Source organism: Natator depressus, chromosome 21 (assembly GCF_965152275.1).
Source record: "Natator depressus isolate rNatDep1 chromosome 21, rNatDep2.hap1, whole genome shotgun sequence".
Taxonomy (NCBI): Eukaryota; Metazoa; Chordata; order Testudines; family Cheloniidae; genus Natator; species Natator depressus.
This window is the reverse complement of record NC_134254.1, coordinates 3,478,650-3,495,170: the sequence shown is the minus strand read 5'-3', so window position 1 is coordinate 3,495,170 and position 16,521 is coordinate 3,478,650. Positions and strand designations below refer to the sequence as shown.

Below are 16,521 nucleotides of genomic sequence, written 5' to 3'. Positions count from 1 at the left end.
CACCAACTCTTTGTCAACTACATTTCCTAGAAGCTTGACAATGGCTAAACAGCAAAAAACACCGAGCGGGGTAAACATCAGTGAAAAACCTGGAAGAATAATATAAGGCTGAAAACAGGGTTTTTCCAGCAGAAATACTGTGAGGTTTGAGATTCCAGTGACAGTCAGTGTAATGAGGGCAGTGCACTCCAACAAGCCAGCACCGAGAAATTCAACAGGGAAAATGTGAACACGCAGAAGCAAAACCTTTCCCAGACATCTACAAAGCAAACTGTGCTAACCATGAACTGAACGTGGAGAGCTCCTCTCACCTGAGTGTGCCTCAAAGGGCTTTGCAAACATCAATTCACTAACCCTCACACTTCCTCCTTCTGAGGCAGAGCAGTATTTCCGCAGATTTTACAAGAGGAGAAACTGAGCTCCAGGAAGGTGATTCAATGGCAGAATCAGCCACAGAACCCAGGTGCCTGACTCTCCATCCTCTGCTTTAACCATTACAATGCACATGCTCCTGGAGCTGGGAAAAGAACCCAGGAGCCCTGACCCCACAGTCCTATGCACTAACCACCTAATACATTGCACACCTGCCATGTTTTGCCTCGATGGACGCAGAAGTCCTCCTCTGACCCCCTCCGCTGACCTTCTTATCTGGGCTATTTATGGCAGAGATTGTTCGTGGCCCTTATGTGTGTTAACATGAGGAAGGAGAGCACAAGAAACTTTCCTCCCATGTGCAACCAATGTAAGGGCCTGGCACAATCGCACCCTCTGCACAACAAACCTAGAGATGCACAATAGGTGCACAAGGGGGCAAGGAGGGGCAGGGCCAGGGGTTCCCTTTCTGCCCCAGCCCGTGGGGAGGACCAGCCCACCGGGAGAGTCAACAGCACCCTCTGAAGGGTAGTCAGTGACCTTCCTCTGCATTCCAATTGTGGCATTCTCATTGCCTGCACCGCCCCCTACTCATGCTGAAGGGAAATGTACCTTGGGAAGGAGCCGCTCTGTCAGGGGCGGTGCAGAGCACTTCCTGCTCAGCGAGTGACAAACTGTGTGGTTTGTGCAAGAGGGATTAATATCCAGGGAAAGGAAACACCTTGTGCCACTGGAGGAATCGAGGGCAACCCTCGCAGATGTGCAGGATGTAAGGAGATTTCCCCAGATTTGCTGCTGATATAAGCATCCGTTAGGGTCAAATTCAGCGGTGGGTTACACCTGTGAACATCTGCTTTCCGAATCCAAAGTCAATGGAATTATATCGGGGTTTGTGCCAGTGCAAAGGAAGAGCAGATTTGGCCCTCAGGGTCGTGGTGCCAGGGGGCTGCCCTCTAATCAGCAAAAGTGGTCTTGGCCCCTGGCTAGACCCCTAAGGGAAGGGGGAATTTACCTTTTTCCACTGCTGTTTTCCAGCGTGGCCTCTGCCTGTAAGCTGTCTGCTCTGCACTACTCATCACGCTAGCAATCCCCAGTTCCCAATGATCAGGCTGGGACTGGGAGATACACAGACAACCTAAAAATAAACCACTAATAAAAGAGTGTGGGCTTGTACATCAAGAGACACCAATGTGCTAACAGTATATGAAATATCAATGCTTTGTAAGAGCTTCCGGTGGAGATACCCAGGACCCAGGGGAAACAGCCCTCACACTCACATTCAGTGCTAAAGGGGGAACGCATGAAGCAAATGGAGGCCTCCACTCTCCTGTGCATCTTGACAGCATCTGAAATATGAGGTGCCACTGTTCTTTAGTGTTAAGTGTACTCAGTTCTTCAATTCAGAGTCAGCAAATGCAGTGGCACCTGCTGTTAGCAGGATCAGACAGAAGAGATGGGCCTGAAATGGATCTGGTTTAAACACACCCAAACTTGGCTCTGGCTGTCCGGGCTAATCTCTAGCACACGGTGAGTAGAATGAAAGCCCTGAATTATTTCAGGATATTGCAAGGTGCCAGGTGAAATTCCCAGCGGTGCCACAGACTCCCTGTATGAGGTTAGGCTAAACACGTGAGCCCAGATCCTCAGAGTTATTTAGGTGCCTAGTTTTAAATTATTTCAGTGGAAGTTGGGTGCCTAAACACCTTTGAGTTTCTGGGCCGTAAGCTCGCTGGGCCTCAGTTTTCCAGCAGTAAATAGGGGGATTATGATAGTCGTCTACCTCATGGGGGTGGTCATGAGGCTTAGTTAATTATTACTTGTAAAATGCTTTAAACTCCTTTGCTGAAAGGTGCTTCTAAGGGGGTGTCCGGGAACCCTACAGAAAGTTGCTGAGTAAGCTCTGCTGGCTCATTATAGCAGGCGTGGCTTGTTAATTCTACCAAGATAGGAGGTGTGTGATGATCATCCGACCCCAAAGTCTGGGGCACAGAGATTTCAGCAGGGAAGCCCTAGGACCAGCCAGACTTGGGCTGAGATTTATGACATACAGTTGTTGTTTCAACTGCCAGTCAAGCCAAACTCCAGGAAAGGGGATACGTTTGGACTTTATGACTACACTGTTCAGAGCAGAGTGGGAAGTCCATCAGCTCACAATGCTACAGAAGGGCAAAATATTATGATTACAGTTGTACCTTTCTGCCAGTGCATTCAATTCGCCAGACTATTAAAAAAAATCCCGTGTACCTTGTGCCCCCTGACGTCTTTTACAGTGTGGTCTAAGTCGGGGCTAGTAAAGACCTCCCCCGTACCTGATATGTTTCAGTGACAATTCCAAACACAAAACAAGCTTTTACAGCTCCAAACACAAAATGAGCTTTCTGCCTCTCTGGGCACAGTGTCATACCGTGCCTAGCAAGAAAGGGGTTCTTATGCTTTCCAGAGTCTGACCAGGACTTTGGGAAACCAAAGAAGAGACCAGCTCCTAGGAAATACAGCCCAGGTTCTATACCGAGCCCAGTGCATGCTGGGGCAAGACATGTGGCGTTTAGTTGTGGGGATACCCATGCAGTACATAGATGATCTGTAGAATCAATATTTTATGCACCTCACTTCTGAGTCCCACTACCTCAATTTAAAGAGTTCCCAGCAACACGGACACAACAAGTCTGACTGGGTTTTCCTATATCATTACAATTACACACACTCTAGGCAACATATTTCTCGGAGATCAGTGCATTCATCAGGTGGATGGATTCACCCAACCCCCATATCCACTGCATTACTATCACAGGCACCAGCTGTAATTTTTATATTGCTTCATTTAATGTGCCACCTAGTGGCTAGTTTTGGTAACTTAACTGCAATGGTAGGTTTACACTACTACACTGCATTCTGGGAGGAGTTGTGTAGAAGTGACGGTAGCTGTTTCCTAGGCTGCTGTGAAAGCTTAGCTCCTGCAGTGTCTCCCAAGTGGTCTTCTAGAGCCATCCAGATAAGCTTTACCTTTCCCCTTCAACCCACACACTGCACTAGAATATCCTGCACAAATGAGAGGCTCGGGCCAGGCATACTGTCAGTTTCGTTGCTTTGGGTTTATTGTAACCAACTGTGGTTTCGTCCCAACAATGGGTCTCCATTTGACAATGTTTGCACGCTCAACGTCCATCACCTTCCTGGTGTGATCAGTGTCCCGGCAATACCGGTACCCACAGGTTGGCTTCTGCGCAGTATAAAATGGTGCGTACGAATTAGAGTAATTCGATTTATAGAAGACAAACTTGAGCGAATCAGGCTTATGACTCCCCGGGTGTACGACGAAAGGAACAAACATAGAGGCTAAAGATTGGTCCTTACGATAGCCTATTGGAGACGACTGATCCTTGGATGTGCGCAGGGGACAAGGAAAATCCTGTAACACTTTGGCTGTTTCTCTTCCCTTTGATCTCTTGCAGGCATTGATGGGAGCTCCAGGTTTCAGAGCCCCGCTGACCTGTGAAAAGAAAAGCCAAACAAAGAGACATTGCAATCCTTTTTTTCCTGCACAGAATTGTAGGAGTTTCACGTTCTATCATCTACCCAAACATAATGGTGCTGCACTGGTGCGTGAGAACTGGAAAGTGAAACAGATCAGGCCCAGTAGTGAAAGTGGCCAGTCTAGTTACACTGAACAGCAAAACGTCAATAACTAAATGGTAAAAATCTGGCCATTAAAAATTCTTTAATGAGTGTCTGAGGTGTTGCTCGTAGCACAAGTAGGGGATTATTTAAAGAAAATGTATTATTTTTAACTTGGCAGCCATCTTTTTACAAATACTACTAATAAAGAAAAAATATACCAAGGGAATTCACAAACCAAACATAAAACTAGATCTGAAGGACTTGATTCTCTGTAACCTTTCTCCTTTTGCAGTCAATTACACTATTGCAAAGTGGGTGTAAAGAGCTTTCAAACTGTTTTCTTGTGCTCCCCATCTGTCTGTCTGTATCTAGCTGTTGTCACTTACCTTAGATTGGAAGCTGTTTGGTGCAGGGACTGTCTTTTTGTTCTGCGTTTGTACAAAATTAAATGTTCATTGGAGTAGGGACTAGGATAAAGGTGAGTGCCCCAGAGTCACTCGCACTTTCTTTGCCCAAGTAACTACTCGTATATTTTATCCAAAGTGGAACAACTTTAACAGAACAGATGTAGAGAGCTCCACTCCAGGATACACAGCCCACTGGTTACGGCACTCATGTAGGATGTGGGAGATGGGTATTCCAAGTTCCTGGTCCAGAGCAGTGATTCAAAACTGGGTCTCCCATGTTCCAGCTGACCTAACCAGTAGGCTACAGGTTACAATGGGGTACCACCCCTCAGTTTAATGAATGTTGCTCTTCGCTTTTGTTAAAATTGACCAACATGGAATGCTTCATTTGAAGCCAAAGTTTTCCCAACTCTTTCAATTTGCCAGAAATTCCCCTCACACACACACAATCACATACACACACACACAATCACTTTCACTTTGAGCAGAACCAAAACATTATTTGATGTTTTGGAACTGTCAGTGATGTGAGACCATCAGTAAAATTATGCACACAGCTGTATCAGCAACTCCCTGATCACACTGCTGCGCTTGCTCACTGGCTTCCTGATGCCTTGCCAGGCCATGCATTTCTGTGCTACTTGTATGACATGTTCTTTGCAGGGCCTAGCCACGACCTTGGCACATCCATCAGTGGGTCTATTTTTATTTTGCACACAAATATGCAAAAGATGGAGAGGAAAATATGAATCAATAAATCTTATCTGTAATCAATAGAGATCTACATGTTCCTTGTGTCTTGAGACAACAATGACACCACACCCAAAATATGCTGCACAGTTCACTATCTTATTCCAGCTGAGCATATCCCCTGTGGAAACACCACCTTCCAAATTTGCACTAACATGATCTTTTTGCAGAATGAGGTGATACCAGCCTGATCACAGAGCGCACTTGTGTTCATGTATTTTGAGCTATCCCTAGGGTGCTAGACTAAAGGGTCAGGGTGTAATTCTTTAGCACAAAAGAGTCTCAGTTCTACACCCAGTGACGGTTACGAAGCCGTGGGATTCTTACAGCAAGTAGTGTGAACAGACTCACATCTAAGTGCACCTCACCAGGTAAAACACCGCATGCAGCAATGTTTCTCTGCTGACAGAATTTAGTCTTTCGTCTCCCCCCAGAGATTTTCATTCTCTCTTCACAGATCTTTTTTTACCCAGCTTTATGACAAACACACCCCAGGTGGGATACTGTTGAACAGGAGTCAGTGCACCGGCAGCAGGAGAGCTCAGGAGACGGGAAATGGGAGACGACAGCCCTTCATCCCTCGGTCAGCTGCCTGAATTCAGCCCTGACCAGAGGTTGCTGCTATCAAACTCATTTCTCAGAGGCTAATGAACAACTAGATGGTGGTCCTAGTCCAGTTCCTAATGGATCAGCTACCCACTGACATCAGAACTGCAACCAGGTAGAAGCCCTGCTAGTATTCAGGGACCACACAGGCCATAAATGCCTCTCTCAACCCTAAAGGTGATCCCTCTATGCTGATGCATACCAATGTGGTGGCATGGGGAAAGCTTGCCCATGCTGTTTCTGTTCTGTGGGTCAACAGAGAGAGTCATTGCAGCACCTTGTGCTAGTGTTAAATTCTCTGAAAGAATGAAAACAGAAATAGGATTTATATGAACGTAGGGCTGAAAAATGCAGGTCACTTGGGGAAGGTGCAAACATCTCTCAGAAGTAAAATCTACCCTGCACATATAGAGATAAAACATTTAGCGTAGTGAGTGACTCTACATCACCCAGCAGTTCTGCTCCTCCAGAACTGCCTCTGCACTCACACTTGTTCTGACTTCGTTACTACTGGTAATTTGAAGTCTTTCTTGGCAGGGACATTATGTTTTTTACCTTCATTACTTAACCACCACTTAGAGCTCCTTGGGATATGCTGCTTTTCACTGAGGATGCCTGTAATCCTTGGAAAGGTGAAATGGGAACCAAATTTTCCCTGTTCAATTATTAGTTGGGCATCCTAAACAAAATCTGATGCCTAGCTTTATTTTTAACCATGTAAAGAGGTTTCCATGACGCCCTGGCTTATACAGCTGATCTATTTTCAGCCTATATATCTGGCTTTGACCACTGGGTCATCAACCTATTAACCACTTAACAGGAAGTTCAGTAAAATGATTATGTAAATTAAATTGCCTACTGTCTTTGAGGGAAGGGGGTCAGCATCCCATAAAGTTACCCCCTGTTCCTGTCACCCACTCCCCAAACAGCCAGCTGCCAGAGGCCTTAATGCTCTCACTGCAGGACCATTTCTTCAGGGAGCCTTCATCTGCTTCTGAGAGCTGCTCAGATTTAGCTCAGTGCCTCCTTGATCCTTCCCAATGGTTAGTGCTTCCATCTGCATTGTGGCAGCAGGATTCCACTTGGTGGTAGCTATTTGGGGAAGAGAAAAAAATCTTCCCTTCGAAGATATTCTCAGGATGCCACTACAATTCAGAAGCTTATCTGCTTTCTAAGAGCCTAATCCCGAACTCATTGAAGTCAAGGTTAAGAATCCTATTGGCTCCACTGGGCTTTGCATCAGACCTAGCTGCAGCTTGCAAGCGAGAGGTCAGCGTGTTCTAGCCTTATGGAACTACAGGCTTTCTACATGATTTGCTGACACCTCTTCCCCAGTCTGAAGCATCTTGACTTTGGGAAGATGGCATTTACTTCTGGGAATGACCGTCTCCAAGCGGGCAGTGTCCCCGGTGCCAGGTGTGCGATAGGAATGAGAGGTGATAGCAGACCTTCCTTGGAATGTGCAGAATTGCTCCCTATAGATCAGCTAAAGAGGATGGCTTGAGTGTCTCAGCCCCAGTTCTGAAGTCACTAATGGTAGGTTTACATTGCATCTGGAACTGAGCCTCCCAATGTCAGTAGACAGACTGACATTAGCGGGACTCGAGCTAGTGGACTAAAAATAGTAGTGTGGACATTACAGCTCAGGGGATAACTTGGACTCTTATGCCCATTTGCACCTTGGGTACCAACACATTGGGTACACATTTGTTGCAGAGCTCTTCTGAAAATCTGGCCCCACTTGGAGAACTGGGACCTTATTTTCTTGCTCATTTCCACTATAGTTTTCACCTCTTGCTAAAGTACATTATGTGCTTCGAGACGGAGGCCTGAGATCAGTAAATATGAAAGATGCTGCAGACAATTACCACACCCTTTAAACAAACAGCATTAGATAATAAGTACTTCAGCATCTAGTATAGTCCTTATCTAAAAGACATGATTGTGGAGAAAATTACATGCAAGGGGAAAAAATGGAGCAGTTAGTGGTGACTCTAAAGGAGACTTTTTGCTTCCCAGTATTGTCCACCCGACGTATTCAAAAAACATGTGTCAGGCTCCAAAAATTATAAGAGTGATTTAAAAATCATGCATTTTTAAAATGAATTTTGGGCACTTTTTATGTGCTTTCTGAACCTTTCAGATACAGCTGGATCATATTTTCTGTAACCCTGAAAGCTAGAAACTTTTTTTTTTTTAATGAAAGCTGAGATTCTCATGACATTACATGGCTCAAGGAGCTGGGATTTCAAGAAAAACACCAGGTATCATGAGACTGGAGATAAAATTGTGAGTTTTGGCAGCATAGCTTAAAACTGAAACAGACAGCTCTCCTTGCTTGGCTTGATCTGTGCTCAAAGCATTCACCAGCAACTAACCTAGAGGACATGGGGCACTCTGCATTCCAACACACACACTACAGCTTATAACAGAGCAGCAAAACAGTGGGTGTTCCCAAACTCTAGGCATTTTCTATGTTATCCAGCTGGTTTCCAGGGACCCTTTCTATAGCTGGTCACAGCAGTGACATGCACATCAGTAACCATGCACAACACTACCGCCCGTGCATGTGCGCTTTTGAGATGAGGTTAAGGGATGACAGGAATTGCATTACCCTGGTCCATCTTGTCCAGTACGCCTGCCTCCGACAGTGGCTAGCACCAGGTGCTTCAGGGGAAGGTCATAAATCAATAAACGTCGTTATGACATGAGATGGCCGTGAAGGGACCAGAGCCGCCTTACATTAAATGTGCCAGCTGTTCGGCATATTAGCAGTGTCTCAGACAGCCCTGATGTGTCATGGTCTGCTGTAATCCATGCAAAAAAAAAAAAAAAAGGCCTCTCTCACAATTCATAGGGAAAGATAACACACGCATAGAGTACCAGCGGCACGCAGTCACTGCTGCCAGAATGGCGGGGGGGGGTGCCACAGCAGGTTGAATATTTGGAGTTAGGGCGGAGGACGGGGAGAAGGAGTAGAGATAGGTGTGCAGGGAGCACACGCACGGTGTGGATTGAGGATTTAGATCCATGTAGTGTATGTATATGTTGACATTTCATTATGTGAGTCTGTTTGGATGACAAGCTCTTCAAGGCCGGGACCTTTCCTCAAATTCATCGGTAAAGCACCTAGGATAAAATTTTCAAAATCACCAAAGTGACTTAGGCACCCGTGTCCTGTTTTCAAGAGGGATTTAGACACTTTGGAGCCTAAATCACATCAACTGACTAAATGCCTTTTGGAAATGCAATTTAGGTTCCTAAATCAGTTTGGCTTTGCAACGCTGAGTGCAGCAATGCCTAAATACCTTTTAAAAATCTAGGCCTGAGTACCTAAGGCCCAATCTAAACATAGATTTTGTGCCAACACAGCCATTTCAGCTGGGAGTGGGTGTTTTACCCTAAATAGTTACACCAGTCCAACCCCTGGTGTAGGTTCAGTTAGACCAGTACAAAGATGATTATACTAGTATCATATATTCCCCATCCAAGGATAAACTATACCAATAGAAACATATTTATATCTATAACTGCATCCACGCTACAGGGTACTTACTACCAGTATAGTTAAGACAGGGCAACTTTAGTATGTAGACAGGCCAGAGTCACTTTTGAAAATGGAACTTAGGCTCCTAGGTTACTTAGATGCTTCTCAAGTAACAGGGGGTAGCCGTGTTAGTCTGTAGCCACAAAAAGAATAAGGAGTCCGGGTGGCACCTTTTTCACCCACGAAAGCTTATGCCCAAATCAATGTTAGCCTTGAAGGTGGCACCGGACTCCGCCTTGTTTAGATGCTCCTGAAACTCTGACTCCCAGCTAGACGTGCGCTGAGCTAGGGCGGCCCCTGGCGCGACAGGGCTAGAGTGCCATTCCCGGGGCGCAAGTGCCTCGTGCTCGGCTGGGGGAGGCCACGGGCCAGTCTCTGCTTCGAGGGGGCTGCTGCGCCGCTCCCAGGATGGTTCAAAGCCCCCCCCCCGCCCCCCAATACTTTCCGGAGCGAGTCTGCTGAACGCTCTGTTCTCCCCAGGAAAGGACCCAGCTGGGGGAGTCCCTCCCTGCCCTGACCATGCCCGCCTGCCTTGGGGCGTGGATTTCCCACCCTCCCCAGCCCATGCCCGCCGCGTTGCGCACCCGGGCCGGGCTCTCTCTGCCCCGCGGCTGGGGACCGGGGCGGGTCCCGCCAGTGCCGACCGGAGAAGGCCGCTGGCCCCGCCGCCCCGCCCCTGCCCCTGCCCCCTGGCCCGGCGGGCTCCTACCTGCGAGGGAACCCCCCCGGCGGGCATCCCCGGCTGCGTCATCCGGCCGCTCCGCACGGGGGCTGCCGCCGCTCCGAGGCGCTGGCGAGCGGCCCGCCGAGCCCGGTGCCGCCGCGGCCGCTGGGGGCCTGCTGACCGGGGCCCTCTGCTCGGGCGGCCGGCGCGGCGCGGCGCGGCGGGGCCGGGCCATTGTGACTCGGCCGAGGCGTCAGCTGGGGGCAGCTCTCCCCGCGGGCTCCTGGCCTGCCTGCCCCCAAACGGGAGAGCCGGGCTGGGTGGCCAGGCACGAGGCGGAGACGTCTCTCCCCGCGCCCCCCGGGCTCCGCAGGGAATATGCTTTGGTGGGGACAGGGGCCACGATCGGGGGCTGTTGTGAATAGGAAGGTCCTGCTCCCCTGAGCTGCTTTGTCGGGGCAGAGCCTGGCATCTGCGCAGGGCCCCTCCGGACTCCAGCCCGTCTCTAGCCTCACCGGCTCTTGCCCACGCCTTGATCCTCAGCGATAGTTCCAGTTTTCCCTAAAGCCCCAGCTCCTGGAGTTCTGTGAATCTCGGCTTTCATTTTTCAAAGTAACGTCTGCTTTTTTGTTTGTTTGTTTGTTTGTTTGTTTGTTTTTGCCCTCATCCTTGCAGAGAAAGAGCCTGAAATATTGACCGGAGTGCCCCTGAAAGGCCCAGAAAGCAGAAGGCACATAAAAAGTACCTGGGTGTTATTTTTTAAAAAAATATTGTGGGTTTTAAGCCAACTTAATTATTGGGGAGGGGCTGACTTTCCCGGCTGGATTGGGGTCTGCCCGGTTGGACCAGCTTGAAGGAAGGGACCCTGTCTACATTCCAGGTATTATTTAGGAGAAAACAAAAGGACCAAACACCTAATGAAAGAACTTGGCTCCCCTTCCAAACTGCAGTGCTAGAAGAGTTCAGTTCTTCCAGAGCACAATGACCAGGCAGGAACAGCACAGCATTACAATGCTGTACAATCCTATAAGGACGGTTTGTAAGAGTAGGGAACCACTGGCAGTTATATCACTGCACTGCTCAGCACAAAACTCTTCACTCATGCATCTGTGTGGAGCTACCATTCTGATTACAGACTTTTTTTTTTAACGAAAATGCATTTTTTACTGAGTGAATAATTCTGAGTGAATGATTCCCCTCCTCCTCTCCCCTCTTCCCCAAATATTGATATTTTCTTGAAGCATCCCTGAGCTGAGGAAAGGGGTCTTTCAGATGTAATCGCAGATGAACCAGATTTGCATTAAAGTAATAGTTCTTCATCTCAAGAGTTGCAAATTCAAAGTGGGCTTAGGTGACAAGTGAAACAAATTTAATAGTCTCAGCCTCGCACCAGCTATTTACTTTCATAAGAATAGAGAATTCAGCAAAATCACTCAAGAGTATACATATCAGAAACATAGTATTATTAAATGACTAATTCATCTTGTGGTAAACAAAATGCTTTGCAAAATTATAACAGACCCTATTTTATGCCTGACTAGTTAATAATCACTAACACTGCATGAAAGTGAACATCTTCTTTGTGTAAAAAATTTGCTGTGAAAACAGGCCATTTTCCCAAATTTTGATATACTTTTGGCCAGTGCCAAACTGTGTTAATTTCCAGTGTTTTCATGGAAGTTCTCATTATTCAAAATTCAGGCACATTAAGAAATTGTTATTGATGCAGATATTAATACTTAGCACGCCATTCTGATGTCTTTACATCATCAAAGCACTATATTATCTATCTCCATTAACAAGTCTATATAATTGTATATTAAGTAATCTGTACATTCATGTTTATTAACTTATACTGTTCACCTGAATTTTAAAAAAAGTCACTTGAGCCAATTTTCCAAGGATTTGACCTTAGTTTACAATCCCTTGTAAATTTCAAATGTCTTTGTTTTGCTGGTTAGGCCTATTTCTAGATTTCATGTCACACTGCTGAAATACAACATTGATAATGCTGTCACAGCCACAACAGTCACTTTGTTCTTCAGCTGTCTGTGAGCTCCAGCCTCAACCTGTTACAGCTAAATCTGAGAAGAGAGGGACTACACCTCTGCAGGGGTGGATTACATATTTTATTTACATGAGTTCCTCACTAGGTAGCAAAGTTTCTTGTCACTTTGTTGCATGAATAACTAACTCACTTCATGCAATAAGAGGTATTTCATAGAAGTCTTGTGTTCCTGAGTTATGGAACCTGCCACAGGTATTGTGCTTTAAGATATGACACAAACATACACCTGCCTTTTCTGCAATAACTCACTGAGGAAATAGACCAGACTTTGGTATGGAATCTGGCATTGTCCCTGTCACGGCAGATGTGTTTGGGAAATTGGGAGTGCTAGTGACATCACCGGCTCCTAGAATGCCAAATGAAAACTCATCTATCTATTGGGTTGTCTTTGGCAGCCTAAGTCATTTGTTTCCTAGTAGCATTTATTTCTAACAATCAGGAACTTGGTGGCATGCTACGTGTGTGGAATGTGTATGCTGTTTCTGTTGGAATTCTAAATATCTCAGTTGACAGCTGTGGTGCTCACAAATAGACCTGCTTTAAAAGGATAATGTCATTATGTAAGGATAAATGCAGTTCGTAATATACGATGGGGTGGATAGGTGGAGGCCATACAGGGCTTCCTTCAGATAGGCACCTAAATGCACATGGCCATCCACTCCTAAGGAAGTGCTGAGCATCTGTAGTTCCCATGTTAAAATCAGACTGTTTTTATGTAGGTGCCTCATTGGAAACACTTGAATTTGTTTGTGTAAAGCACTGCCCTCCTCTGGAGGAAATATGCCAGGCCATTGTCGGCTGGCCCTCTTATTGCCTGAGTTAGTGGAACTGTTCCTTCAAATGACAAGGCTGACATCACAACCTGCATTTCTGCTGCTGATTTATTTTTTCTAAAGCACAAAAGAAGCTATTCCTACAGCAGATAATGGACTTTGTTAGGCACATAACAGGCATCAGGTGTTCTCACAGAGACAGTGAACAACTTTTAACTGCTGGACAAAGAAAAATAATTGCTAGCAGAAAGTTGACAGCTTGACAGCTGCAGAATCCAGATGTCAATCAGCAGTGATACCCCTCCCAAGCCCCTGTGAAGCTCAGAGAAAACTTGATGGACAAGATCTAAACTGAGAGGGGTTTCCAGAGAGCCAGAGTTTTCGTTGCTCAGTCTTGTGCTTTTCTTCATTATCAGTGTCTAACTCACTCTGCTATTCTTGGCTTAGTATTTACTTAGTTCGCAGGTCACATGTGTTTACTTTTATGCAATAAAAACAGAGAAGGAAAGAGAGGGAACACACACACAAGTACTGTGTTTTGGAAAATATTTCCACTTCTGTTTTTAGAAACAGTAATGTGTGCATTTTCAACAAACATGGACAGCAAATCAGGATTTTGTTGTGAGGAAAATGACTTGGCATGAAGAAATCACAGTGGTTTCCAATAATATCTTGCATGTACCTGGCCTTTGTTTTTGGAGAAGTGCAGAATACTTAAAGTGACATGCCAAGCTATATACAATCCCAATATTTTGCATTGTTCTCTGTCTTAGGCACAAAGAGCACCCACCAGCACAGTATAAGGGTGGGATTTCCACAAGGCCACACTGTTGGCCTTCCTGCTCCTACTGAAAAACCGTTGGCTTCAATGGGAGCAGAGTTAGGACAAAAGTTGAGCGCTTTAGAAAATCTCACCCTATAAATCCTAACTCTCTGTCGCCTCCTACCAGAGACCTTCAAGCACATTGCAAACGTTCACCAGTGCTCTTCTCCAGACCTCGCCCAGTCTAGCCTAGGGATGAGCCTGGGGTAAAGAACAAATATTTGTAGTCTGGAGCAAACTTGGGGCGGGGATGTGCACAACAACCTGTATAAGAGTGTTAAGTATCACTTGTTAGCTAGCAATCAATTCACTGGAAGTAAAAAAGACTGGTGAAGACATACCCTTATGCTGAGAGGAATTTGTCTCTCTTTATCACCTCCCTTCCTGACTGTTACTGGCTGTTGCCCTGGGGCGGGGTGGGGGGGGGGGTAAGTGTAGGTCCCGCCATGCCACCTTCCCCCTCCTGATCTCCCAGGGCCTTTGAAACTGCTGCAGTCTGTTGAAGTGCCCACCGCTATCCCCCTTGGCCCCACCTCCTGTGAGGATGTATGAGCTGGCTTGGGTGGGCCTTCTACCTGCAACTGGGAAGGGAAAAGAGAGACTCAGGGAGGGGGCCCTTACATGTAAAACAATAACATACATGTGCATCTATATGAATGAGACCAAGTCTGGTCATTTATTCAGCCTAGGTGAAAGCATGGCACCATTGAAGCCCATTGGAATTTTGCCACTGATTTCAGCAGAGCCAGGATTTCACCCACTGGCTCTGACTTCCTCTCTCTATCCAGGTTCTTACATGGCCCTCGTCACTCGGGTATATAAGCACCTTTTCTGAAAAGAGGTGCCAGTGAGTTGAATCTTACTTTACTACTAACCAGTAACAACACTGGGCAATTATGTTGGCTGTAGCCATAGCGCCTTCATGGAACAGCTCTTCTCAAAAGCTTTGTGGATTTCTCTCACTCTATGTCATTCTCTTGGCTTCTCTGTTGATCAGCTCCTCTCTTCCCTCCCCTCCTGCTCCTTGAGTTAATTTGTCTATATACGTATATCCGGTTAAACTGGTTTGATCAAACATTGCAAATACCAGGTGGCACTTGCCAAATGTCTTGCATATTTCACAAAGATACAGTGTTTGGTTTGCTTATAATGTACATATTTTGCATTTACCCTACATCTGATGGAAATTAAGCTGATATTACTCGGCAGTGGGGTGGGGAAGTGTTCATTTGGTTTGACCACCAGTCATGAGAGGTACCTGGAGATTTTCTTAAAACATACGGGGTGCAGGAAGGGTGGGCCCTGGCAAAGAGCTGACATTGTTTTCTCCACAAACCCTCCCTTATGACAAATGTCTCTTTATAGCTTCTATCTTATTACCTGTCATAACTGCAGGCAATACTGTTCCCTTATTTTGACCTTGACTTAGGCCCAGATGACACATCAAAATAACTGTGCACAGTTAAGTGGTCCCAGAGAATTCAAGGCATGGATAAAGTGAATCATAAGTGTCAAGGTTGGCCAGATCGGTTCCTTAGTTTGTCACAAATGCAAACATTTTTGAAAAGAGCTGTTAAAAAGACTGCGGGCCAAAGTCTACCACCCTTGCTCACACTGGGTAGTAGCTTACTCTGAGAGGAGACCCGTTGGACTTCAGGAGGGTTCATCTTAGAGGAAGGGATTACTCAATATGAGTGAAGCCGCAGAATCTGAGCCCTAATTTATAGCTACTATGAGTCCCTTCCTTTGGTTCTTTCGTGCCCCGCACTGAGCACAACTGTAACCCATAATGCAGGAATGGTATCTATAGGAGATTAGGTTTTATTTCCTGAATCAAAGGTCTGCAGCGAGGGGCTTAGGTCCCACTGCCAAAGGTTTCTGTTTTTCTTTCCTATTAATCAATTTTTCCAGAAAAGTACAAAAACAAAGTTTCATGATGAGAAAGACATTTACATTAATACAGCAATTAATATTACCCCAATTTTGCCCTGGACGTAAGATCCATTTTTTCAGTGGCCTTTGGCAGTTCTGAATACACTGTCATTGGGTTGGATTTCCATTTTCCGAGTATTACATTGGTACTCATTCACTGGGAGATTAAATTCAAAACTCTGGAAAGGCTTTTGCATCTATTGCTCTAATAGTTTTGTAATTTATGGCAAGGTAAAAATGTGGGATAAGTGAGCTGACAGGTGGTAACACCTCCAGAATTTACTCTAGTAATGAAATCTACATACATTTTGACCCTATTAGCTGACTTGGAAGTACAACTGAAGATAATACTTTCATTCATCACCTCACAGTGTTGTTTTCAGAGTTAGTTAATGTTTGGCTTTTTGAAGGCATAAAATGCTATGGAATTCCCAAGATTTATAATTAACTGAAGTTATTATTCATTAACTTGCAATATTTATTTGCACCACATATAAAATAGCTTGCAGTGTTAGGGATTAATTCAAGGAATGATACCTATTTTTGTACTTAAGAGAAAAATCAATTATATAGTGTTATTTACCCTTTCCCAAAAAACAAAAAAATGGGGTCACATAAGGAAATCAATAGGCAGCAGGCTTAATAGAAACAAGAGGAAGTACTTTTTCACACTGCACAATTAACCTGTGGAACTCATTGCCATGGGATATTGTGGTGGCCAAAAGTATAACTGGGTCAAAGAAAGAACTAGATAAGTTCATGGAGGATACATCCATCAATGGCTATTAGCCAAGATGGTCAGGGATGCGACCCCGTGCTTGGGGTGACCCTAAACCTCTGGCTGCCAGGAGCTGGGAGGGGAAGACAGGGGTTGATCACTCCAATTGCCCTGTTCTGTACACTCCTATACACTGAAGCTCTGGTACTGGCCACTGTCAGACACACGGTCCTGAGCTAAATG

General features: G+C 45.7%; 1 protein-coding gene across 2 annotated transcripts; it reads right to left on the bottom strand.

The window, feature by feature from the left end:
• Nucleotides 1-3,424: 3,424 nt before the first annotated feature.
• On the bottom strand, nt 3,425-10,116 carry CIMIP3 (ciliary microtubule inner protein 3). 2 transcript variants are annotated; one of them, XR_012635964.1, is made up of 3 exons: nt 10,010-10,116; nt 8,368-8,882; nt 3,731-3,862 (listed from the first exon to the last, which is right to left on the bottom strand). XR_012635964.1 is itself a non-coding variant. In XM_074936185.1 (2 exons), the coding sequence occupies exons 1-2, from the start codon at nt 10,049-10,051 to the stop codon at nt 3,446-3,448; spliced, it is 459 nt and encodes a 152-aa protein (XP_074792286.1). In that variant the 5' UTR covers nt 10,052-10,111; the 3' UTR covers nt 3,425-3,445. The 2 variants fall into 2 exon arrangements, 1 of the variants encoding a protein (XP_074792286.1); XM_074936185.1 differs by lacking the exon at nt 8,368-8,882 and having other exon boundaries at nt 3,425-3,862; nt 10,010-10,111.
• Between the last annotated feature and the right edge of the window lie 6,405 nt (nt 10,117-16,521).

Excerpts from the sequence above, each read along its gene's own strand:
- CIMIP3 (XM_074936185.1), bottom strand. The coding sequence starts at position 10,051 with ATGACGCAGCCGGGGATGCCCGCCGGGGGGGTTCCCTCGCAG. Across the intron at positions 3,863-10,009 it reads CCGGGGGGGTTCCCTCGCAG|GTCAGCGGGGCTCTGAAACC; the intron begins GTAGGAGCCCGC and ends TTCTTTTCACAG.